The following is a 27,811-nucleotide window of genomic DNA, read 5'->3' on the forward strand; positions in this document are numbered from 1 at the left end:
CAAGTGACCTGAATCTCCATGGAGTGAGTTATATGACCCTGTCCTTAGACAAGAGAAATTCATATTTCTCTTAACAAACACAACACCACCTGCTTCATTAATGTTAATAATTATACACATCTATAATAATCATAGTGGTGGTAATGACTGGTAGATTATAAGTCAGCCAGTATATCATTTCAAATTTTGAGGAGAATTTTTTTCTCTTTTCTACAACCCGCTCTCCCCCCACTTTATCATTAACTGTTAAACCTTTTATTCAGCAAACAAGCATGCAGGTATTTATTGTACAATGAGTGACTTTTTTGTGAGGGTTAGTGTTAGCTTAATTGTGTGGTATATATGTTTGTGCATATGTACAGTTTATATCTTTTACTGAAACGTGCTGAAAGCACCAGCACCACCACCACCTTACATCACCACTGGCACCCCCAATCCCCACCAGCACCACCCCACACTCCTATCAGTACCCACAACCCCATCACTTAAAGCACCCACACAACCTTCACTATAACCACTTACCAAGAGGTTGCTAGTAGAATTACAGTAAACCAACCATTCAAATCATTATGAAGCTCTGTGTAGTCTGCAGTCAATCAAACAAACAGGCTTCCACATGGATAAATTGTCATTTTTGTGGAAATTGGTGTCACGCCCCTTGTGCAGATATCCAAGAACTAGCTACAAGCAGTATTAAAACAGGGAAGTGTTTTTGGGTATGCCCAAATGAGATAAATCTGTGGACTAAAATCACAAGGGTATTAAAAGAGGATAACATCAAAGCTGCTTTCATAGAAAACCTGGAAGCTTTCTACAGCAGATGGGAACATAAAAAGTCTGGGCTGAATGGTACTGCCCTTGATACTAGCCATGTAGTCAGAAACTAAGGCTGGAGGTGATGTCCTGGTAGTCAGTAAATGTGGGGCTGATAGCGCTGTCCTGGGAAACAGTAATGGTGAAGCTGGAGGTGCTTTCCTGGGAGACAGTAATGGTGAAGCTGGAGGTGCTGTCCTGGGAGACAGTAATGGTGAAGCTGGAGGTGCTGTCCTGGGAGACAGTAATGGTGAAGCTGGAGGTGCTGTCCTGGGAGACAGTAATGGTGAAGCTGGAGATTTTGCCCAGGTAGTCGGGAATTATACGCAGGAAGGAATACATATAAATGACCTCATAGGGGACAGGAGCCGTAGTGGGGAAATAAGTGTAGTCAAAAATAAGATAAAACCAATATTGCAAACTAGAAATACCACAGGAAATAGCAAACAAGAGGACTCCACTAGCAATAGTGAGGATATATTACCAAAAACAACTGGTGGGAGCTCCATTGTTGGTGCTAGGGAGGATAGGAATAAGACAGGGAAACATGCACCAACAGGGAATACAGTCACAGAAACCCAAGGCAAATGGAAACCAAGCCTGTGCACATACTATGCACTTGGTATCTGCAGACATGGGAAATCTGGAAAAACAGACGGGATGTGCAACTATGACCACCCCAGAAAATGCCGTGCCCATATGACAACAGGAAAATGCAAACTCCCTTCCTGTAAGCTTTTTCACCCTGAAATGTGTACCTCTTCAGTACAGGAAAGGCTGTGCTGTAACTTAAATTGCCAGGCACACCATCTAAAGGGGACAAAAAGATACAAAACATCCAGGCCATGGGAAAACCTGGGTAGCCACAGCCACTCAAGAGGGAGAGGTTTTTTAGTGCCAGGAGTAAAAAAAAAATGGCAGGAAATGGCAGAAATCGTACACCAAATCCAGTCATTCCTGGAGTGGAACCACAGTTGATGGCCTCCACTCCAAACCAACAGATACAGATACTAATGCCGGAAAAAAAAAATATCCCCCCAGTACCAACAATACCACCAGTCCGATGACATTCTTCTTTGCAAATATACAGGGTCTAAAGCCAGCAACAAACAACAAAATACCTTTCATCCGTGGACTGCTTGCAGAGGCAAAGGCAATGTTCGCGGCTTTCACTGAGACCTACATAAAGGATCACTTGGACAACGAAATATGGATCCCAGGTTACAACCTATACAGATGTGACAGACTGTAGGCACAAGGGGGGGGGGGGATGGCCTGTACATTGCAGAGTCACTTGTTTGCACAGAACTGCTTAATGCCTCAAATGATGTAGTGGAAGTTTTAGCAGTAAAGGTCGAGAACCAAAACCTAGTCATTGTGGTAGTCTACAAGCCTCCGGATGCAACATCCCAGCAATTCCAGGAACAGCTGTTAAAAATTGACCACTGTCTGGAAAATCTTCCAGCTCCTGCACCCAACATCTTGCTCCTGGGGGATTTCAACTTAAGGCACCTAAAATGGAGGAATATAGCAAATACAGTGGACCCCCGCATAACGATCACCTCCGAATGCGACCAATTATGTAAGTGTATTTATGTAAGTGCGTTTGTACGTGTATGTTTGGGGGTCTGAAATGGACTAATCTACTTCACAATATTCCTTATGGGAACAAATTCGGTCAGTACTGGCACCTGAACATACTTCTGGATTGAAAAAATATCGTTAACCGGGGGTCCACTGTAATATTGTTGCAGTAATAACACCAGGAGGCATCTCTGATGAAAACTCACACTCACACGAGCTTTTAAATCTCTGCACAAAATTCAATTTAAACCAGCAAATAATAGAGCCTACTAGACTGGAGAATACACTAGACCTCATCTTCACTAACAATGATGATCTGATAAGAAATGTCACCATATCAAAAACAATATACTCAGATCACAACATAATTGAGGTTCAGACATGTATGCGTGGAGCCCCAGACCGACATAATGAGATTAGTCACGAGGGAGCATTCACCAAATTCAACTTCAATAACAAAAACATAAAGTGGGACCAAGTAAACCAAGTCCTAACCGATATAAGCTGGGAAGATATACTAAGCAACACAGACCCCAACTTATGCCTAGAACAGATTAACTTGGTGGCACTCGATGTATGCACAAGGCTTATTCCTCTAAGAAAAAGGAGGAGTAGATGTAAAATAGAGACAGGCGCTCCCTTTACAGGCGACGGAAAAGAATAACAGAGCGGCTAAAAGAGGTCAATATATCTGAAATGCGTAGGGAGACACTGGTCAGAGAAATAGCAAGCATCGAACTTAAGCTAAAGGAATCTTACAGGAGTCAGGAATCGCAGGAAGAACTAAAAGCCATAAATGAAATCGAAAGAAACCCAAAGTATTTCTTCTCCTATGCCAAATCAAAGTCGAGAACAACGTCCAGTATTGGGCCCCTACTTAAACAAGATGGGTCCTACACAGATGACAGCAAGGAAATAAGTGAACTACTCAAGTCCCAATATGACTCAGTTTTTAGCAAGCCGCTAACCAGACTGAGAGTCGAAGATCAAAATGAATTTTTTATGAGAGAGCCACAGAATTTGGTTAACACAAGCCTATCTGATGTTATCCTGACGCCAAATGACTTCGAACAGGCGTTAAATGACATGCCCATGCACTCTGCCCCAGGGCCAGACTCATGGAACTCCGTGTTCATCAAGAACTGCAAGAAGCCCCTATCACGAGCCTTTTCCATCCTATGGAGAGGGAGCATGGAATCGGGGGTCGTCCCACAGTTACTAAAAACAACAGACATAGCCCCACTCCACAAAGGGGGCAGTAAAGCAACAGCAAAGAACTACAGACCGATAGCACTAACATCCCATATCATAAAAATCTTTGAAAGGGTCCTAAGAAGCAAGATCACCACCCATCTAGCAACCCATCAGTTACACAACCCAGGGCAACATGGGTTTAGAACAGGTCGCTCCTGTCTGTCTCAACTATTGGATCACTACGACAGGGTCCTAGATGCACTAGAAGACAAAAAGAATGCAGATGTAATATATACAGACTTTGCAAAAGCCTTCGACAAGTGTGACCATAGCGTAATAGCGCACAAAATGCGTGCTAAAGGAATAACAGGAAAAGTCGGTCGATGGAACTATAATTTCCTCACTAACAGAACACAGAGAGTAGTCGTCAACAAAGTCCGAGGCAGCTACGGTGAAAAGCTCTGTTCCACAAGGCACAGTACTCGCTCCCATCTTGTTCCTCATCCTCATATCCGACATAGACAAGGATGTCAGCCACAGCGCCGTGTCTTCCTTTGCAGATGACACCCAAATCTGCATGACAGCGTCTTCCATTGCAGACACTGCAAGGCTCCAGGCGGACATCAACCAAATCTTTCAGTGGGCTGCAGAAAACAATATGAAGTTCAACGATAAGAAATTTCAGTTACTCAGATATGGTAAAAACGAGGAAATTAAATCTTCATCAGAGTACAAAACAAATTCTGGCCACAAAATAGAGCGAAACACCAACGTCAAAGACCTGGGAGTGATAAGAGATAAGATAAGATAAGATTTCGTTCGGATTTTTAACCCCGGAGGGTTAGCCACCCAGGATAACCCAAGAAAGTCAGTGCGTCATCGAGGACTGTCTAACTTATTTCCATTGGGGTCCTTAATCTTGTCCCCCAGGATGCGACCCACACCAGTCGACTAACACCCAGGTACCTATTTGCTGCTAGGTGAACAGGACAACAGGTGTAAGGAAACGTGTCGAAATGTTTCCACCTGCCGGGAATGGAACCCGGGCCCTCCGTGTGTGAAGCGGGAGCTTTAGCCACCAGGCCACCGGGCCACACATGATCATGTCGGAGGATCTCACCTTCAAGGACCATAACATTGTATCAATCGCATCTGCTAGAAAAATGACAGGATGGATAATGAGAACCTTCAAAACTAGGGAGGCCAAGCCCATGATGACACTCTTCAGGTCACTTGTTCTGTCTAGGCTGGAATATTGCTGCACACTAACAGCACCTTTCAAGGCAGGTGAAATTGCTGACCCAGAAAATGTACAGAGAACCTTCACGGCACGCATAACGGAGATAAAACACCTCAATTACTGGGAGCGCTTGAGGTTCCTAAACCTGTATTCCCTGGAACGCAGGCGGGAGAGATACATGATTATATACACCTGGAAAATCCTAGAGGGACTAGTACCGAACTTGCACACGAAAATCACTCACTACAAAAGCAAAAGACTTGGCAGACGATGCAACATCCCCCCAATGAAAAGCAGGGGTGTCACTAGCACGTTAAGAGACCATACAATAAGTGTCAGGGGCCCGAGACTGTTCAACTGCCTCCCAGCATACATAAGGGGGATTACCAACAGACCCCTGGCAGTCTTCAAGCTGGCACTGGACAAGCACCTAAAGTCGGTTCCTGACCAGCCGGGCTGTGGCTCGTACGTTGGTTTGCGTGCAGCCAGCAGTAACAGCCTGGTAGATCAGGCTCTGATCCACCAGGAGGCCTGGTCACAGACTGGGCTGTGGGGGCGTTGACTCCCGGAACTCTCTCCAGGTAAACTCAAACACCCACACCACCACTTACCCCAGCACCCACACCACCACTTACCCCAGCACCCACACCACCACTTACCCCAGCACCCACACCACCACTTACCCCAGCACCCACACCACCACTTACCCAAACACCCACACCACCACTTACCCCAGCACCCACACCACCACTTACCCCAGCACCCACACCACCACTTACACCAGCACCCACACCACCACTTACCCAAACACCCACACCACAACTTACCCCAGCACCCACACCACCACTTACCCAAACACCCACACCACCACTTACCCCAGCACCCACACCACCACTTACCCCAGCTCCCACACCACCACCACCACTTACACCAGCACCCACACCACCACTTACCCAAACACCCACACCACAACTTACCCCAGCACCCACACCACAACTTACCCCAGCACCCACACCACCACTTACCCCAGCACCCACACCACCACTTACCCCAGCACCCACACCACCACTTACCCCAGCACCCACACCACCACTTACCCCAGCACCCACACCACCACTTACCCCAGCACCCACACCACCACTTACCCCAGCACCCACACCACCACTTACCCCAGCACCCACACCACCACTTACCCCAGCACCCACACCACCACTTACCCCAGCACCCACACCACCACTTAACCCAGCACCCACACCACCACTTACCCCAGTACCCACACCACCACTTACCCCAGCACCCACACCATCACTTACCCCAGCACCCACACCATCACTTACCCCAGCACCCACACCACCACTTACCCCAGCACCCACACCACCACTTACCCCAGCACCCACACCACAACTTACCCCAGCACCCACACCACCACTTACCCCAGCACCCACACCACCACTTACCCCAGCACCCACACCACCACATACCCCAGCACCCACACCACCACTTACCCCAGCACCCACACCACAACTTACCCCAGCACCCACACCACAACTTACCCCAGCACCCACACCACCACTTACCCCAGCACCCACACCACCCCCACTTACCCCAGCACCCACACCACCACTTACCCCAGCACCCACACCACCACTTACCCCAGCACCCACACCACCACTTACCCCAGCACCCACACCACAACTTACCCCAGCACCCACACCACCACTTACCCCAGCACCCACACCACAACTTACCCCAGCACCCACACCACCACTTACCCCAGCACCCACACCACAACTTACCCCAGCACCCACACCACAACTTACCCCAGCACCCACACCACCACTTACCCCAGCACCCACACCACCACTTACCCCAGCACCCACACCACCACTTACCCCAGCACCCACACCACCACTTACCCCAGCACCCACACCACCACTTACCCCAGCACCCACACCACAACTTACCCCAGCACCCACACCACCACTTACCCCAGCACCCACACCACCACTTACCCCAGCACCCACACCACCACTTACCCCAGCACCCACACCACCACTTACCCCAGCACCCACACCACCACTTACCCCAGCACCCACACCACCACTTACCCCAGCACCCACACCACCACTTACCCAAGCACCCACACCACCACTTACCCCAGCACCCACACCACCACTTACCCCAGCACCCACACCACCACTTACCCCAGCACCCACACCACCACTTACCCCAGCACCCACACCACCACTAACCCCAGCACCCACACCATCACTTACCCCAGCACCCACACCACCACTTACCCCAGCACCCACACCACCACTAACCCCAGCACCCACACCACCACTTACCCCAGCACCCACACCACCACTTACCCCAGCACCCACACCACCACTTACCCCAGCACCCACACCACCACTTACCCCAGCACCCACACCACCACTTACCCCAGCACCCACACCACCACTTACCCCAGCACCCACACCACAACTTACCCCAGCACCCACACCACCACTTACCCCAGCACCCACACCACCACTTACCCCAGCACCCACACCACCACTTACCCCAGCACCCACACCACAACTTACCCCAGCACCCACACCACCACTTACCCCAGCACCCACACCACCACTTACCCCAGCACCCACACCACAACTTACCCCCGCACCCTCACCACCACTTACCCCAGCACCCACACCTTACCCCAGCACCCACACCACCACTTACCCCAGCACCCACACCTCTACTTACCCCAGCACCCACACCACTACTTACCCCAGCACCCACACCACCACTTACCCCAGCACCCACACCACCACTTACCCCAGCACCCACACCACAACTTACCCCAGCACCCACACCACCACTTACCCCAGCACCCACACCACAACTTACCCCAGCACCCACACCACCACTTACCCCAGCACCCACACCACAACTTACCCCAGCACCCACACCACAACTTATCCCAGCACCCACACCACAACTTATCCCAGCACCCACAACCACCACCCCAGCACCCACACCACCACTTACCCCAGCACCCACACCACCACTTACCCCAGCACCCACACCACAACTTACCCCAGCACCCACACCACAACTTACCCCAGCACCCACACCACAACTTACCCCAGCACCCACACCACCACTTACCCCAGCACCCACACCACCACTTACCCCAGCACCCACACCACAACTTACCCCAGCACCCACACCACCACTTACCCCAGCACCCACACCACCACTTACCCCAGCACCCACACCACAACTTACCCCAGCACCCACACCACCACTTACCCCAGCACCCACACCACCACTTACCCCAGCACCCACACCACAACTTATCCCAGCACCCACACCACCACTTACCCCAGCACCCACACCACAACTTACCCCAGCACCCACACCACAACTTACCCTAGCACCCACACCACCACTTACCCCAGCACCCACACCACCACTTACCCCAGCACCCACACCACCACTTAGCACCCAGCACCCACACCACCACTTACCCCAGCACCCACACCACAACTTACCCCAGCACCCACACCACCACTTACCCCAGCACCCACACCACAACTTACCCCAGCACCCACACCACCACTTACCCCAGCACCCACACCACAACTTACCCCAGCACCCACACCACCACTTACCCCAGCACCCACACCACAACTTACCCCAGCACCCACACCACCACTTACCCCAGCACCCACACCACAACTTACCCCAGCACCCACACCACCACTTACCCCAGCACCCACACCACCACTTACCCCAGCACCCACACCACCACTTACCCCAGCACCCACACCACCACTTACCCCAGCACCCACACCACCACTTACCCCAGCACCCACACCACCACTTACCCCAGCACCCACACCACCACTTACCCCAGCACCCACACCACCACTTACCCCAGCACCCACACCACAACTTACCCCAGCACCCACACCACCACTGACCCCAGCACCCACACCACACCTTACCCCAGCACCCACACCACCACTTACCCCAGCACCCACACCACCACTTACCCCAGCACCCACACCACCACTTACCCCAGCACCCACACCACAACTTACCCCAGCACCCACACCACAACTTACCCCAGCCCCCACACCACAACTTACCCCAGCACCCACACCACCACTTACCCCAGCACCCACACCACAACTTACCCCAGCACCCACACCACAACTTACAGCACCCACACCACAACTTACCCCAGCACCCACACCACCACTTACCCCAGCACCCACACCACCACTTACCCCAGCACCCACACCACCACTTACCCCAGCACCCACACCACCACTTACTTACCCCAGCAGCCACACCACCACTTACCCCAGCACCCACACCACCACTTACCCCAGCACCCACACCACCACTTACCCCAGCACCCACACCACCACTTACCCCAGCACCCACACCACCACTTACCCCAGCACCCACACCACCACTTACCCCAGCACCCACACCACCACTTACCCCAGCACCCACACCACCACTTACCCCAGCACCCACACCACCACTTACCCCAGCACCCACACCACCACTTACCCCAGCACCCACACCACCACTTACCCCAGCACCCACACCACCACTTACCCCAGCACCCACACCACAACTTACCCCAGCACCCACACCACCACTTACCCCAGCACCCACACCACAACTTACCCCAGCACCCACACCACAACTTACCCCAGCACCCACACCACAACTTACCCCAGCACCCACACCACCACTTACCCCAGCACCCACACCACCACTTACCCCAGCACCCACACCACCACTTACCCCAGCACCCACACCACCACTTACCCCAGCACCCACACCACCACTTACCCCAGCACCCACACCACAACTTACCCCAGCACCCACACCACCACTTACCCCAGCACCCACACCATCACTTACCCCAGCACCCACACCACAACACTTACCCCAGCACCCACACCACACTTACCCCAGCACCCACACCACCACTTACCCCAGCACCCACACCACCACTTACCCGAGCACCCACACCACCACTTACCCCAGCACCCACACCACCACTTACCCCAGCACCCACACCACCACTTACCCCAGCACCCACACCACCACTTACCCCAGCACCCACACCACCACTTACCCCAGCACCCACACCACCACTTACCCCAGCACCCACACCACAACTTACCCCAGCACCCACACCACCACTTACCCCAGCACCCACACCACAACTTACCCCAGCACCCACACCACAACTTACCCCAGCACCCACACCACAACTTACCCCAGCACCCACACCACAACTTACCCCAGCACCCACACCACAACTTACCCCAGCACCCACACCACAACTTACCCCAGCACCCACACCACACTTACCCCAGCACCCACACCACCACTTACCCCAGCACCCACACCACAACTTACCCCAACACCCACACCACCACTTACCCCAGCACCCACACCACCACTTACCCCAGCACCCACACCACAACTTACCCCAACACCCACACCACCACTTACCCCAGCACCCACACCACCACTTACCCCAGCACCCACACCACAACTTACCCCAGCACCCACACCACCACTTACCCCAGCACCCACACCACAACTTACCCCAGCACCCACACCACCACTTACCCCAGCACCCACACCACCACTTACCCCAGCACCCACACCACCACTTACCCCAGCACCCACACCACCACTTACCCCAGCACCCACACCACCACTTACCCCAGCACCCACACCACAACACTTACCCCAGCACCCACACCACCACTTACCCCAGCACCCACACCACCACCCCAGCACCCACACCACAACTTACCCCAGCACCCACACCACCACTTACCCCAGCACCCACACCACCACTTACCCCAGCACCCACACCACCACTTACCCCAGCACCCACACCACCACTTACCCCAGCACCCACACCACCACTTACCCCAGCACCCACACCACACTTACCCCAGCACCCACACCACCACTTACCCCAGCACCCACACCACCACTTACCCCAGCACCCACACCACCACTTACCCCAGCACCCACACCACCACTTACCCCAGCAACCACACCACCACTTACCCCAGCACCCACACCACCACTTACCCCAGCACCCACACCACCACTTACCCCAGCACCCACACCACCACTTACCCCAGCACCCACACCACCACTTACCCCAGCACCCACACCACCACGTACCCCAGCACCCACACCACCACTAACCCCAGCACCCACACCACCACTTACCCCAGCACCCACACCACCACTTACCCCAGCACCCACACCACCACTTACCCCAGCACCCACACCACCACTTACCCCAGCACCCACACCACCACTTACCCCAGCACCCACACCACCACTTACCCCAGCACCCACACCACCACTTACCCCAGCACCCACACCACCACTTACCCCAGCACCCACACCACCACTTACCCCAGCACCCACACCACCACTTACCCCAGCACCCACACCACCACTTACCCCAGCACCCACACCACCACTTACCCCAGCACCCACACCACCACTTACCCCAGCACCCACACCACCACTTACCCCAGCACCCACACCACCACTTACCCCAGCACCCACACCACCACTTACCCCAGCACCCACACCACCACTTACCCCAGCACCCACACCACCACTTACCCCAGCACCCACACCACCACTTACCCCAGCACCCACACCACCACTTACCCCAGCACCCACACCACCACTTACCCCAGCACCCACACCACCACTTACCCCAGCACCCACACCACAACTTACCCCAGCACCCACACCACACTTACCCCACTTACCCCAGCACCCACCCACACCACACCCACTTACCCCAGCACCCACACCACAACTTACCCCAGCACCCACACCACCACTTACCCCAGCACCCACACCACAACTTACCCCAGCACCCACACCACCACTTACCCCAGCACCCACACCACAACTTACCCCAGCACCCACACCTCCACTTACCCCAGCACCCACACCACAACACTTACCCCAGCACCCACACCACCACTTACCCCAGCACCCACACCACCACTTACCCCAGCACCCACACCACCACTTACCCCAGCACCCACACCACAACTTACCCCAGCACCCACACCACCACTTACCCCAGCACCCACACCACCACTTACCCCAGCACCCACACCACCACTTACCCCAGCACCCACACCACCACTTACCCCAGCACCCACACCACCACTTACCCCAGCACCCACACCACAACTTACCCCAGCACCCACACCACCACTTACCCCAGCACCCACACCACAACTTACCCCAGCACCCACACCACAACTTACCCCAGCACCCACACCACAACTTACCCCAGCACCCACACCACCACTTACCCCAGCACCCACACCACCACTTACCCCAGCACCCACACCACCACTTACCCCAGCACCCACACCACCACTTACCCCAGCACCCACACCACCACTTACCCCAGCACCCACACCACAGCTTACCCCAGCACCCACACCACCACATACCCCAGCACCCACACCATCACTTACCCCAGCACCCACACCATCACTTACCCCAGCACCCACACCATCACTTACCCCAGCACCCACACCACCACTTACCCCAGCACCCACACCACCACTTACCCGAGCACCCACACCACCACTTACCCCAGCACCCACACCACCACTTACCCCAGCACCCACACCACCACTTACCCCAGCACCCACACCACCACTTACCCCAGCACCCACACCACCACTTACCCCAGCACCCACACCACCACTTACCCCAGCACCCACACCACAACTTACCCCAGCACCCACACCACCACTTACCCCAGCACCCACACCACCACTTACCCCAGCACCCACACCACCACTTACCCCAGCACCCACACCACCACTTACCCCAGCACCCACACCACAACTTACCCCAGCACCCACACCACAACTTACCCCAGCACCCACACCACAACTTACCCCAGCACCCACACCACCACTTACCCCAGCACCCACACCACCACTTACCCCAGCACCCACACCACAACTTACCCCAACACCCACACCACCACTTACCCCAGCACCCACACCACCACTTACCCCAGCACCCACACCACAACTTACCCCAACACCCACACCACCACTTACCCCAGCACCCACACCACAACTTACCCCAGCACCCACACCACAACTTACCCCAGCACCCACACCACCACTTACCCCAGCACCCACACCACCACTTACCCCAGCACCCACACCACAACTTACCCCAACACCCACACCACCACTTACCCCAGCACCCACACCACAACTTACCCCAGCACCAATACCCACCTGCAGGTGTGTAGGCATTAAAGGCATGAATGAACTCTGGGTCGCTATCATCCTTCTGCAATGACTTCTCTTGGTAGGCACTGGTGAAGATGACTTGGCCTTGTTCATCTTCAAGAGTGATCTGAACAAAAAGTATAGGATGTAGAACACAAATTTTTAAATATTTTATTGTATTAAGTGTACCCCTTGTTAGGATCAACTATTACTTAATTACATTTAATGGCAAGTAAAAATAAAAAAAAAGTAGGATAAAAGAAAACCCAATTAAAATTGAACCAACAGTAATGAAGTAGTATATGGATGAATAAAAAAATGAATTACCATACAATTTTCTTCTGTCTTATTAGTTGGAAACCATTATCTGACTATATTAATTTTAATTTAGAGGTTTGACATCTTGAACCTGCATCCTTCAGTTGTGAATTACCAGCCACTCAAAAACTACATCAAGAAATAACACTAATTATTATTATATCATTGCTAAAACAGTGGGTGCCATGGATCATCTACGTAATTATACATATACATACATGTATTTCAATAAATCATATATTAAAATCAAATTGGGTACCACCTTAATTATCCTGGCAGTCACAAGCTCTCCCACCATACATAATTTATCAAATGCCATATTTTACAACTGAGAAACTGATGAAATATATAAAAAACGAATCTAGACAGATATAAATGAGGATCTCATATGGTATCCAAGCACAACTAGTGAGATGACAAAGGTCATGGTGAAGATACCTTTGCTCTATCTAAACATCCTTGAACTTAGTATATTATACTAGTTGTACTTGCCTTTGGGAACCAAATATCCTTGGTAGTCACATTAATATTTTATTTTATCTTATTTTATTCCATTATCCTTGTAGGTTAAGCTCTTCTTTTTTATTATAATAATTTACTCCATTATTATTATTTATTATTAAAGAAAAGCACTAAACTTGAAGGAATATAAAGAACCAGGGAGAATAAAATGTAATTATGTTCAATCCAAGGGAAAACAGGTCCAATTCCTTGGATCAAGAGCCTCCCTATCGCACTCCCTTTGTGTGTGTGTGTGTGTGTGTGTGTGAGCAAGCTTTTGGAGCAGGAGAGTGGCTCTAGTAGCGACCAGCGAATAGACAGGGCCAGGAGCTGTGACTCGACCCTGCAACCTTATATGAGTGAGTAGTACACCTCAGCAGCCACATTACTACCTACCTGGGATCATATTCACTGAAATGAATGCATCTTAACTCATTTGTTTTCCCCATGAAGATTATTATTATTATTATTATTATTATTATTATTATTATTATTATTATTATTATTATTATTATTATTATTAATGATTCACTTGCAAATGCTAAACGAGACGGAAGATATGATGGTGAAGGGGGGGGGGGTTGGGTAATTTCGTACGAGATACTTTTTTTTTTTTTTTTTAAGACTTAGCGTTTCGGGAGGATGCACAGGAAAAAACCTACTCCTCCCTTAATTAGCACCTTCCCCTCTATTAGCACCTTCCCACCATCTATCTTTCTTGTTCCAGACTCCTCCCCCTTCCCTTCCTCTTTCCCCATTATCAGAGACAATATAGAAAGTGACACATTCAAAATGAACACAATAATCAAGTAATCAAGGCTATTTCCAATGGTGAATTTCTAGTGAGTGTACGTGTGCTGTGCTTGTGTGTATGTACTTAGGTATGTATCTCTTCCGCCTGCATTCCAAGGATTACAGGTTGAGAAACTTCAACCGTTCCCAGTAATTTTGGTGTTTTATCGCACTTGTGTGTGCCATGAAGGTTCTCTGTACATTTTCTGTCAGCAATTTCACCTGCCTTGAAAGATGCTGTTAGTGTGCAGCAGTATTCCAGCATAGATAGAACAAGTGACCTGAAGAGTTATCATGGGCTTGGCATCCCTCGTTGTGAAAGTTCTCATTATCCATCCTGTCATTTTTCAAGTAGATGCGATTAATGTAATGCTGTGGTCTTTGAAAGTGAGATCCTCTGACATTATTACTCCCAGGTCTTTTACATTAGGTTTTCTCTCTATTGTGTGGTTGGAATTTGTTTTATACTCCGATATAGTTTTAATTTCCTCACGTTTTCCATATCTGAGTAATTGAAATTTCTCATCATTAAACTTCATATTGCTTTTTGCGGCCCAGTAAAAGATTTGGTTGATGTCCGCCTGGAGTCTTGCAGTGTCTTCAATGGAGGACACTGTCATGCAAATTCGGGTGTCATCTGCAAAGGAAGACACGGTGCTGTGGTTTACATCCCTGTCTATGTCAGATATGAAGATAAGGAACAGGATGGGAGCGAGTACTGTGCCTTGTGGAACAGAGCTTTTCACAGTAGCCGCCTTAGACTTCACTCTGCTTACTACTACTACTCTTTGTGTTCCGTTTGTTAGGAAATTATGGATCCATCTACCAACTTTTTGTTATTCCTTTATTACGCATTTTGTGCCCTATTACACCATGGTCATACTTGTCAAAGGCTTTTGCAAAGTCTGTGTTTAGTATATCTGCATTTTGCTTATCTTCTAGAGCATCCAGGACCTTGTCACAGTGGTCCAGTAGTTGGGACAGGCAGGAGCGACCTGCTCTAAACCCATTTTGCCCTGGGTTGTGTAACTGATGGGTATCTAGATGAGTGGCGATCTTGCTTCTTAGAACCCTTTCAAAGATTTTTATGATATGGGATGTTAGGGCTATCAGTCTGTAGTTTTGCTATTGCTTTACTGTCCTCTTTGTGGCATGGGGCTATGTTATGCAGAGCATTTCGGGCAAATTAGGTAAATTTTGTTCTCAGGATGCGACCCATACCAGTCGACTAACACCATATTATAATGATAGGTGACATGGACAGCAGGTGTCTTAAGGAAACACGTCCTAATGTTTCCACCTGTACAGTAGATCAAACCACGGACCTCAATGTGTGAGCATGACTCACGAAATCGTAATGACACAATTGCAAACAAACCATACTACGGGTGGGGTTTGAACCCGCAGTTTGAGTTTTGAGACTGACCGAGGGTTCAAACCCCATCCGTGGCATGGTTTGGTTTCTCAATGTGCGAGCCGAGTGCGCTAGCAATCGAACTATGGGACACCTCTAGTGTCTCTGGACACAGTACTCCCTTGTTCTGCTATAGATGTAAACATCATGCAGTGGAGAGGAGAGAGAAAGTTCAGTCACTAAGCTGACTGGAGATGGAGAGTCTTGATAGTACTGGAGGACTTGGTGGAGAATGATTTGGGAGTTGCGGTGAACCACAATTTTCATAGTTTAGTATAAATAACTGTATTCCCTTGTACATGTGTACATAATGTGCTGCTAAATTGGATACTAAGTGGCATAAAGTGCTCTATCGGAAGGGGGTTCTCTCCCCCTTCCCTCCCAGAACGAGATTTTAGATTTTGCCACTGAAGTGGCTAGTTTATTGTGCACCCCATATCCATCCTGTGGACGGTAGCGCAAGAGCATATGGATACACAAAAGGCCTAGGAACTAGGCCCCCAAAAGGGTTAAGAGGTGTATATATGGGTTTATATCTACATATCTACAGTTCACTTATCTGTTACAAGCAAATTTAAGAAATTTGCTAAGTATATCTGGTATTTTATTTCCATTAATAAGAGAGTGCGCAAGAGCAACTGTTTACATTATGACCTGGTCCAATCTCTGTGTCGACACTTGTATTAATAGCTCTCCTGTCTGAGTAGGTATAAACATGGGTGGTCTGCTACGGTGAACTGTACTTTAGAAGTCAGAGTGGCTGTCATAATGTTGTCAAGGCATATGTGCTTTTAACTCTTGTTGTTTTTAAATACTTAAATCTTTATACTGTATTGTATATGTGTTAATAAAACATAAACAAACAGCCTCAAGGAGAGAAATCAGTTTCGTTCCCCATTAGGCTCTTCTTCACCGAGGATGTGGGTGAAGAATTCTTGATCCGAGCTGGACCTACCCTTCCTTTCCGTGGATCGAAACCAATGCCTCTCATTCCTTTGGCACTGCATGATTCTTAAAGGTTTAGCGCTCCCCCATTAATATAATAATGTGGGTCCCTAACATCGCTGAAGATGGTAAACCAATAGAAAAAACGTACGTATATATATATATATATATATATATATATATATATATATATATATATATATATATATATATATATATATATATATATATATATATATATATATATATATATATATATATATATAAACTATTAACATTGTCATACATTAAAATGTATGACAATGTGCGGATACCTTTCACCTAACATCAGAATATTTCCAGCAGGTGCTGGAGTTTCTAACACATTAACATCTTGCCCAGGGCATCACTTCCAACATGACTGGTGTGTTCTCTGACCCCCAATGTAGTAGAAAGGTTTTTAACAATAAACCAATCTATTTATCTAGAGCCACAAACGTGTGCCTCTATATATCCTAACTCCATCAATCATGTTGCCCTCTTCCCTCCATAGGAAACCTAAAATATCCTCTCCCACCATACGTATATATAACCACAAATAGGCGGATTATAAAGAGAGGTGTAGGGGGCAATAAGGTGGTCCAGGAAAAACAGTAAACTTTCAAATCTGAACGTGTATCACTCGAGGTTCACAACTAACCCACAAATTGCAAATGACATCTAGAAGACATTTCGGTTCCTCCCGCTAGTGAGGGGCTCTTGATCTAGGGAATTGGATTTGTGCTCCGGTTCCCTGAATTGAGCCTGAATACCTTCCCCCCACAGGCGCTGTACAATCCTACGGGTATAGCGCTCCTGGAGTTTACCTGGAGAGAGTTTCGGGGGTCAACGCCCCCGCGGCCCGGTCTGTGACCAGGCCTCCTGGTGGATCAGCGCCTGATCAACCAGGCTGTTGCTGCTGGCTGCACGCAAACCAACGTACGAGCCACAGCCCGGCTGATCAGGAACTGACTTTAGGTGCTTGTCCAGTGCCAGCTTGACTGCCAGGGGTCTGTTGGTAATCCCCCTTATGTGTGCTGGGAGGCAGTTGAACAGTCTCGGGCCCCTGACACTTATTGTATGGTCTCTTAACGTGCTAGTGACACCCCTGCTTTTCATTGGGGGGATGGTGCATCGTCTGCCAAGTCTTTTGCTTTCGTAGTGAGTGATTTTCGTGTGCAAGTTCGGTACTAGTCCCTCTATAATTTGGTTCCTCCTGAACTATTAGAGTTAATGATGGCCCAGGATGGACCGAAACGTCTAGTTACCATTTCCAGTCTGCTGTTGAACTATGAATGACTGATTAGTTAAACATGAAAAACTCAATAGAACGAGACTTAGCATACAACTGAAGATATTTATTACAATAGCCCTTGTGGTTTAGGGCTTCTTTTTTATTATAATAATAATTTATTACTATTAGTGTAAGGAAACTGCACTAAACCCATATGGGCCATACAGATCTGCTGCTAGCAATGAAATGAAATAGTATTTTATGGAATATTTAAATTTCAAATTTACTCGTATCGCATCACCTCTAGGCTCACTTGCGCATCTGAGATGCGACTCCCTTGGGACAAATGACTCAAAACAAACTAACTAGGGAAGAGATGGAGGGAGGGTAAGTGTAGAGCTGTCGAGGGTTAGACTAAGTAAGTAAGTAAGTTTATTCAGGTATACACAAATACAGTTACATAGCATTATCATACATAGCAGCATATGTGTAGAGAACCTAGGATAACCCAAAAAAGTCAGACAGAGTGACTTATTTCCATTGGGGGGAAAAGTGTTTAGTGATGTTTACTCGGTTAGTGGAGAGAGGGAGGAGGGTACTCACCAGGTTAGGGTTGGTACGGTTGGGTCGGGAAAGGAGGACATCATAAGAAACAAGGTCAGCGGTGTCAAAGCCAGCCTTCATGAATCGATTATGTATCAAATGGGCCAGCTGGTGATCTCTCTCTGTCCCGGCCAGGTGTGGAAACTTGGCCAGCTCCCTGTATCATGTAAAACACTCGTTACTCATGAATGCTGCCTTAACTAGATTATCCTAGAATAAATCTACATTACATATTATTGCTTTATGCATGAAGCATCTAGTACATGACTGATTTCTACTGTAACTTACCGCTAGGCTTTAAATAATAAGATTTACAAGGACCCCAGTGGAAATAAATCACCTTGACTTTTTTTGGGGGCTATCTAAGGTAAGTTATACATTTCTTACTATGTAGAATAATTGTACTTATGTGTACCTGTACTTAAACTTCCTTATACTTTTATATTACTGTCTTATTAGTGTACATTTGACTAGCTAAAGCCTAACACAGGAAACAAGAAATGCCTCTTGTTAACGATCTTATTCATGACGACCCGTGACTAGAGCTTTTTGTGATATCATTGATGATTTTTTCACTTCATACATAGCACTATATCTATCGACCTATGATAGATAAATCCTCTCACTCACGTGGTTGCTACATAATTACTATATCACTCACTACAACAAAATTACTTAAGGATGGGGGATAACTGGAGCCAGGTTGTGATGACTGTAGTCTAGTGGCCGAGGGCAATAATAGTCTTGTTGATGAATAAGACACGTCTTGTTCAACATGTCGGTATTATACCAATAATGTAAGAATAGCCTGGCTGATCCAGCAGTCCTCAGGAAAGTCTAGCCTCAAGTAGGCTGTGAGAACAGAATATACTTCGTAAACCTGACACAGGTTATCTTTGTATACTTACATGAGATTATTTCTGAGATTGTCCGTGTTGACCATATCAATTATTTTGTGGTTAAGATGCTCCTCAGATTCCCACTTGTCTGCCACCAGCTTCTCCATTATGCTGAATATACAATACAAGGCTGGTTAGTGTGTTAGATTGTTAAGATTGTCCGTTTGGTATTGTTTATGTAGAAGTTGAATATTTATTTTCGTGTTTTTACTGTTTGTGATTTTAATAAATTTAACTTTTAGCGCTAATTTGAATCAACAATTAATATATTTCATATATATTTATACATTTATATTTATAATTGCATACATATTTTTCATAAATAGTTAATTATACCATTCAGGCATAGTATTGCCACATTTTTTTTTATTACTATATATTTATAATAATTTATTAATTTCATTATTACACACATGCAATGTTGACTCACATGAACTGCAAAGTCAACCAACTTACAATGATGACTCGCTAGAATCACAACATCCCCAACCAACTTACAATGTCGTCTCCCAAAACTGCAACATTGTCATCCAACATACAAGGTTGTTGCATCATACATCCCACCTCCAAACCTAATAACAGTAACTACCTGACATCCACAACATCTTGAAATCTTGATCCACAGAATTCTTCAACGCTTGCCGAACCTATTGGCTGGGACCTAATTTTAATAGTGGAGTTTGTCCACCAGTGACACCGTCTCCAACTGCTTCGTCTCTCCTGTCTCCAGTATACAAGATCTTTCTCCATACATATATTGTATTTTAATCAAGACTGAGGAATGAAAACATCATCTCCACCCTGAGGGACCGATTACTTCAAGCATCTCATTTTCAAACTCATTTCTTCTGTAGTAGACATGAAGCCTCTGGCTGGCGAAACGTTTACACAATAAACTTTCACAACTTGTTGGTTTCTAAATAATTTGTATAATACACTACATATCGCCAGAGGTGTAGTTGAATAACATTTGCAACACACGAAACGTTTGCTAATCTCAAAACTGCCTTCAGACACCTTAACAAAAATACTTTAAGGACTCTGCAGACATATATTTCAGTCGTATCATAAACATTGCAACACCAGCGTGAAGCCCCACTTGGTCAAGCATATACAGAAATTCGAGAATTTTCAGAAGGGAACCCCTCCAGGAAGGTTCCTTGATGTTGGTGAGGGGCTCTTGATTTAGGGAATTGGATCTGTGCTCCAGTTCCCCGAATTAAGCCTGAATGCCTTCCACATCCCCCCCCCCAGGCGCTGTATAATCCTCCGGGTTTAGAGCTTCCCCCTTGATTATAATAATAATTCAGAAGGGACCGATATATGAAGAAGACATTATGATGTACAGAGCAGATACGAACAGACCGTTTGAAATGTGAGACATGGGGGGGGGGGGAAGTGGTATAGATGAAAGCTAAAGACATGAGCCACAGGGATGTTATGAAAGATATTTAGTAATAAAGGCGATTGGTACAATTTAAGACACCTCGCGCACGCACTGTATATTTAAATAAATAAATTATATATATATAATATATATATATAAATATATATATATATATATATATATATATATATATATATATATATATATATATATATATATATATATATATATATATATATATATATATGTCGTGCCGAATAGGCAGAACTTGCGATCTTGGCTTAAATAGCAACGTTCATCTTGCCATATAGGACAAGTGAAAATTTGTGTATGCAATAATTTCGCCAAAATCATTCTGAACCTAACGAAAAAAATATATTTCACTGTGTTTTATTTAGTATTAAATTACTGTAAACAAATCTAAAATATATTTAGTTGGGTTAGGCTAAAATAAATTGGTCTTGTTATAATAAGGTTAGGTAAGTTTTCTAAGATACTTTTGGAGCAAAATTAAATTTTTTTACATTAACATTAATGAAAGAATATATGTTTAAACGTATAAGAGAAAATTTTAAAAAGGACTTAATTTTAAATGAATTTTTGCTAATTGACCAGTTTTATATATTCGGCACGACAACCCTGAGGAAGACCCCATCACTGAACAATTAATTCTGCCAGAATCGGATCGAAAGTAACCATTCTTACAGAATTCATTACCTTTGTAACTTGTGAGCTCATTACCTTTGTACCTAGTTCAGCTATCAAAACTTTGGGGGCCCAGTCCCTGGACCCATTACGTACCTCTGTAATCTGTAAATACCTTTGTAACTTGTCATGATTGTGACCAGACCTACCTGGAGTTCATTACCTTTGTAAATTGTGAGTTCATTACCTTTGTAAATTGTGAGTTCATTACCTTTGTAAATTGTGAGTTCATTACCTCTGTAACTTGCTCAGCTATCAAAACTTAGGAGTCCAGTCCCTGGACCAATTATGTACCTCTGTAATCTTTTGACTACCGCCCACAGGATGGGTATGGGGTGCATAATAAACATATTAAACTAACTAACTAACCAGAATCGGAAGTCTATAAGGCGATCGTGTCATTTCCAGCAGGATCTGCAGGAGGTTACACTGGAATTCGACCTCAGCACCTCAAAGAGATGGTAAATCCAGTACTCGGTGAATCTGCATCAATTCTTCTCACCGAGTTAACAACTTTCGTCAACAATTGCCTGGCTGGGCGAATCCCAGAAGAAATTAAACCTTTCTTTTTTGGAGCCTCACTATGTGCTTTGAAGAAGAGGGATGGGGAAATCAGACCCATTGCAGTTGGAAATAAGTCACTCTGTCTGACTTTTTTGGGTTATCCTAGGTTCTCTACACATATGCTGCTATGTATGATAATTCTATGTAACTATATTTGTGCATACCTGAATAAACTTACTTACTTACTTAGCAGCAGTGAGAAACATTCGCCTAGAAGCTGCCACTTTACTCCAGCCACACCAACTGGGCTTTGGGGTCTCTCAAGGCGGTGAAGCCGCAGCTCATGCCGCAAGGGCCTACATCAGGGACCTACCAGAAGACAAGGCCATAGTCAAACTTAATTTTAGAAATGCCTTTAATATGGTGAAGAGAGATGCTGTTTTGCCAGCTGTTCGGGATCGGTACCCCAGTCTTTTTTCCTTCATTTCAGCCGGCTACAGCAAACCCTCAATTCTTTTGTTTGGAGAACATGAAATTCAATCATCAGAGGGTGTTCAGCAGGGTGACCCACTCGCGCCACTTCTCTTCTGCTTGGCAGTAAGAGAACTAACTTCCAGCCTACGCAGTGAGCTCAATATCTGGTACCTGGATGACGGCACTCTGGCAGGTACTGAAGAGTCCCTCGTGGGGGACCTACAACTGGTGAAAACACAGGGAGAAGACTTGGGACTCATCCTCAATCCCTCCAAGTATGAAATCACAGCGAACCAGGAAATAATCAATGCTGTGCGAAGAATCCTTCCGGAAGTCTCTACCACTCCGTCCAACAGTACCCTCTTGGGAGCACCGCTGGGTTACCAGGCCATCGACACTGTCCTCAGGGACAAATTGAATGACCTGATGAAAATGGAGGAGAGAATAAGCGATCTTGATGCCCATGATGCTCTGTATCTCCTCACAAGGTGTTTTACGATGCCAAGACTCACTTCCTGAGGTGTGCACCCTCTTTTGACAACCCAACACTTGATGAATATGACGCACACCTGAGATCAACTTTTAAGAAGGCACTGAACCTGTCACTAGAGGATGAGCAATGGGATCAGGCAACCCTCCCAGAGCGACTGGGAGGTATAGGGGTGCGCAAAGCAACGCATGTTGCTTTACCTGCTTTTCTGTCTTCGTGTTTGGCTTCCAGTGCATTAGTCAAGAAGATAGTTCCCGAACGCTTGAGAGACGTGGTAGGAGCTCAAGACCCCAGGTTTACTGAAGCAGCGATTCGGTGGGACACCCTTACAGACTCCAGTAGACCAGCTCCTCCCAAAGAGCACAGTCCCACTGGGACAAACCGATCATGGAAAAATTCGCCAACACAATGCTCTCCAATGCTTCAGGAAAGGACAAAGCTCGTCTCCTGGCAGTGAAGGCACCACACAGGAGATTTCCTGTTAGCTGTTCCCAATTCCTTCCTGGACACCTGTCTCGACCCACAGGCCGTTCGGATTTGTGTTGCTCTTCACCTAGCCACCCCCATCCTCACCGAACATAGGTGTATTTGCGGCAGGGCGACAGCTGATCAATTCGGACTTCATGGTCTCGTGTGTCACACAGCAGAAGGGAAGTATGCCAGACATGAGAAGGTCAATGACATCATAAAGAGAAGCCTCGCCACAGCCCATTGCCCAGCTCAACGGGAACCCCAAGTACAGAGGTCTGATGGAAGTCAAAAGCGTCCTAATGGAGCCACTATGCTACCCTGGAAGGATGGAAAGCAGATTGCCTGAGACTACACCTGTGCTGCCACATTGGCAGACACCTACTTGCCATACTCCGTAGTGGAAGGGGGTGGAGCTGCCAGCCACAGGGAGACCCAGAAGATCCGAAAATATGAAGACCTTCCCCCTTGCTATAACTTCATTCCAATAGGGTCAGAGACCCTTGGAGCATGAGGCAAGTGTGCTCTAAAGTTCCTCAAAGAGCTGGGTGAAAAGCTCATCATAGAAACCAAGGACCACAGGGCGACCAGCTTCCTCTTTCAGAGACTCAGTGTTGCGATCCAGAGAGGAAATACCTGCAGCATTCTGGGCACGTGGCCCACCGCAGGGGAGCTGGACGAAGTATTCGAGATGTAGCTCTGAGTTACCTATGTTGTTTTACTTTCTGCTGTATTTTTGTGAATGTTTGGCCAATGTATTTTGTCTTTAAATAAAACATACTTGAAATATAGGGGGTGGTAGGAGAAAATTCTCAAACAGTTTCAGGGAGAACCTTGAGTTTTCCCTGAAGCAAGTTTATTCTTTTCTCTGAAGATGAGGGTCCCCAGAACAGTTCTAGAGGTGGTACCTCCCTATATATATATATATATATATATATATATATATATATATATATATATATATATATATATATATGTATATATATATATATGTATATATATATATATGTATATAAGTAGTGAAGTTTTCTACAGGGGGGTCCCTTCCGGTTTAGGGCCTTCCACTGGAGCATCCCTTCCGGTTTAGGCCTTCTACAGGGAGGTCCCTTCCGGTCTAGGACCAGTGGCTGGAGGGTCACCTTTTCACACCTAGGTGTTACTTCCGGTTTTGACCATGACCTCGCCCTCGAGACTACCTCACCCTTGACCCCCCAACCAATACCCCCGCCCACGACCCCCCCCCCTTCGCGCCGCGCGCCCGCCCCGCGCGCCCGCGCGCGCGCCCCCCCGCGCCCTTCGCGACCCCGCCCGCGCGTCCGCCCGCGCCCTTCGCCACCCCCGCCCGCGCCTTCTGCTGCGCCTTCTGCAGCGTCATCCGGATCGCCCCCACGCCCCGATTTTTTTTTCTTATGATCTCCTTGGATCAAGGTTTTTGGATTCTCCCCTATGGGGTTTCGAATTTTTTTTGAATTTCATTTTCTTGTGGTCTCCATCTCCTTGGATCAAATTTTTGAGGTTCCCCCTCTCACTTTCACCCCCATCCCAAAATTTCTCGATATTACCAAGTTTTTGGATTCCCCCCTATGGAGGTTTCGAAAGACTCCATCTCCTTGGATCAAGTTTTTTTTGGGTACCCCTCCTTTCACCCCAAATTTTCTCGACAATACCATGACTCCATCTCCTTGGATCAAATTTTTGGATTACCCCTCTCACTTTCACTCCCACCCCAAAATTTCTCGATAATACCAAGACTCCATCTCCTTGGATCAAGGTTTTTGGATTCCCCCCTCTGGGGGTAAGCATTCAAATGAACTCCTCCTATGGGGCATGCTTACTACAGGTCTAATGAAGGGTGTTTACTCGGCGGTCAGTGACGTCAGTATTCCTCTCATTAAGTTAAATGAACTAAAAAGGACCACGCGCACACAGGTTGAATCTTGTCTACCCTTTTAGTTAATAAGGGGACATAGCAGTGACGTCACGCGCACACAGGTTGAATCAGGTCGCTCCTTTTAGTTCATTCAAGATAATAAGGGAACATAGTAGTGACGTCACGCGCACAGGCTGAATCATGTCGACCCTATGTCAGTGACGTCAGTATTCCTCTCATTAAGTTAAATGAACTAAAAAGGACCACGCGCACACAGGTTGAATCAGGTCGGTCCTTTTAGTTCATTCAAGATAATAAGGGAACATAGTAGTGACGTCACGTGATGACCGCGCACACAGGCTGAATCTTGTCTACCCTTTTAGTTAATAAGGGGACACAGTACATCAGAAAGGCACATTTTTTCGTTAATACTCACAATTTCTTTACAACACAAGTCTAGACATTTTTTAACTATTTCATCTCAGGTCACTCCCCCCACGAAGTAACCTCCTCCCCACCCTCCCGAACCCTCACACTCCAACCAACACCTCACAATTTTCACTCATAACCCCCAATTTTTCTCGTTTTAACCCTTTTAGTTCATTAAAGTTAATAAGGGGACACATGCATCAGAAAGTCACCACATCGCTTACATCCACTTTCGTTAAATTCACTACTCACAATTTTACATATTACGAAGTTAAATACGCACTTTTACTTTGAACATCTTCAAAACACTCTCATAAATCATTTGAATACTCACAAAAAATACCTTTATACATTTCCAAACAACACTGAAATACTCCAAAAAACATCATTCGAACACCCCCAAATCACCTCTGAATACTCCCAGAACACCTTCATAAATACTCTTGCACATCATTTGAACACCTTCATAAGTACTCTCATAATCATTTGTACACCTTCAAAAAACACCTTTGAATACTCACATAAACACCCTTGAACACCTTCAAAACACCTTCAAAGCACTCTCATAATCATTTGAACACACTCAAAACACCTTTGAATAACCTCAAAACACCTTTGAACACCTTCAAAACACCCTTGAACACCTTCAAAACACCCTTGAACACCTTCAAAAACAACATTTGAACACACTCAAAACACCTTTGAACATTTCCAAAACACTATTTGAGTACTCCCAAATAAGATTTTACATCTCTAATTTATCTGCACTTTCATTAAATTACAACTCATCCCTCAGTCTCCAGACTAGGCATTTTCTCGTTTTTACCCTTTTAGTTCATTAAAGTTATTAAGGGGACACAATACATCAGAAAAAAAAAAAGTCACAAAAACTAACTCAAACACTTTACTTTGAACACCCCCAAAACACTCTCATAATCATTTGAATACTCACATAAACACCCTTGAACACCTTCAAAACACCTTTGAATAACCTCAAAACACCTTTGAACACCTTCAAAACACCCTTGAACACCCTTGATCACCTTCAAAAAACAACATTTGAACACACTCAAAACACCTTTGAACACCTTTGAACATTTCCAAACAACACTGAAACACTTCCAAAAAACACAATTTGAGTACTCCCAATTACACCACTGATTACTACTAAAACACCGCTGAATTCAATCAAAACACCCTTCAACACCTTCAAACACCCTTGAACACCTTCAAAACACTCTTGAACACCTTCAAAAACACCTTTGAACATTTCCAAAACACTATTTGAGTACTCCCAATTACACCACTGAATACTACTAAAACACCGATGAATTCAATCAAAACACCCTTCAACACCTTCAAAACACCTTTGAACACCTTTGAACATTTCCAAAAAACACTCTCATAATCATTTGAACACACTCAAAACACCTTTGAATAACCTCAAAACACCTTTGAACACCTTCAAAACACCCTTGAACACCCTTGATCACCTTCAAAAAAAACAACATTTGAACACACTCAAAACACCTTTGAACACTTCCAAAAAACACAATTTGAGTACTCCCAATTACACCACTGAAT

General features: G+C 47.0%; 1 protein-coding gene across 1 annotated transcript in view; it reads right to left on the reverse strand.

Moving 5' to 3' along the window:
* LOC128684966 (N-acetylated-alpha-linked acidic dipeptidase 2) overlaps window positions 1–27,811 on the reverse strand; it is an 84,228-nt gene that overhangs the window by 26,835 nt on the left and 29,582 nt on the right. Inside the window, exons 3-5 of the mRNA XM_053771375.2 lie at window positions 19,910–20,011; window positions 19,002–19,158; window positions 13,183–13,303 (exon numbers count right to left, since the gene is read on the reverse strand). Coding sequence (XP_053627350.2) covers window positions 13,183–13,303; window positions 19,002–19,158; window positions 19,910–20,011 — 380 coding nt within the window. The remainder of the gene's footprint in view (window positions 1–13,182; window positions 13,304–19,001; window positions 19,159–19,909; window positions 20,012–27,811) is intronic.

The sequence above is a fragment of the Cherax quadricarinatus genome, chromosome 5, assembly GCF_038502225.1.
Source record: "Cherax quadricarinatus isolate ZL_2023a chromosome 5, ASM3850222v1, whole genome shotgun sequence".
In the NCBI taxonomy this organism is placed as follows: Eukaryota; Metazoa; Arthropoda; class Malacostraca; order Decapoda; family Parastacidae; genus Cherax; species Cherax quadricarinatus.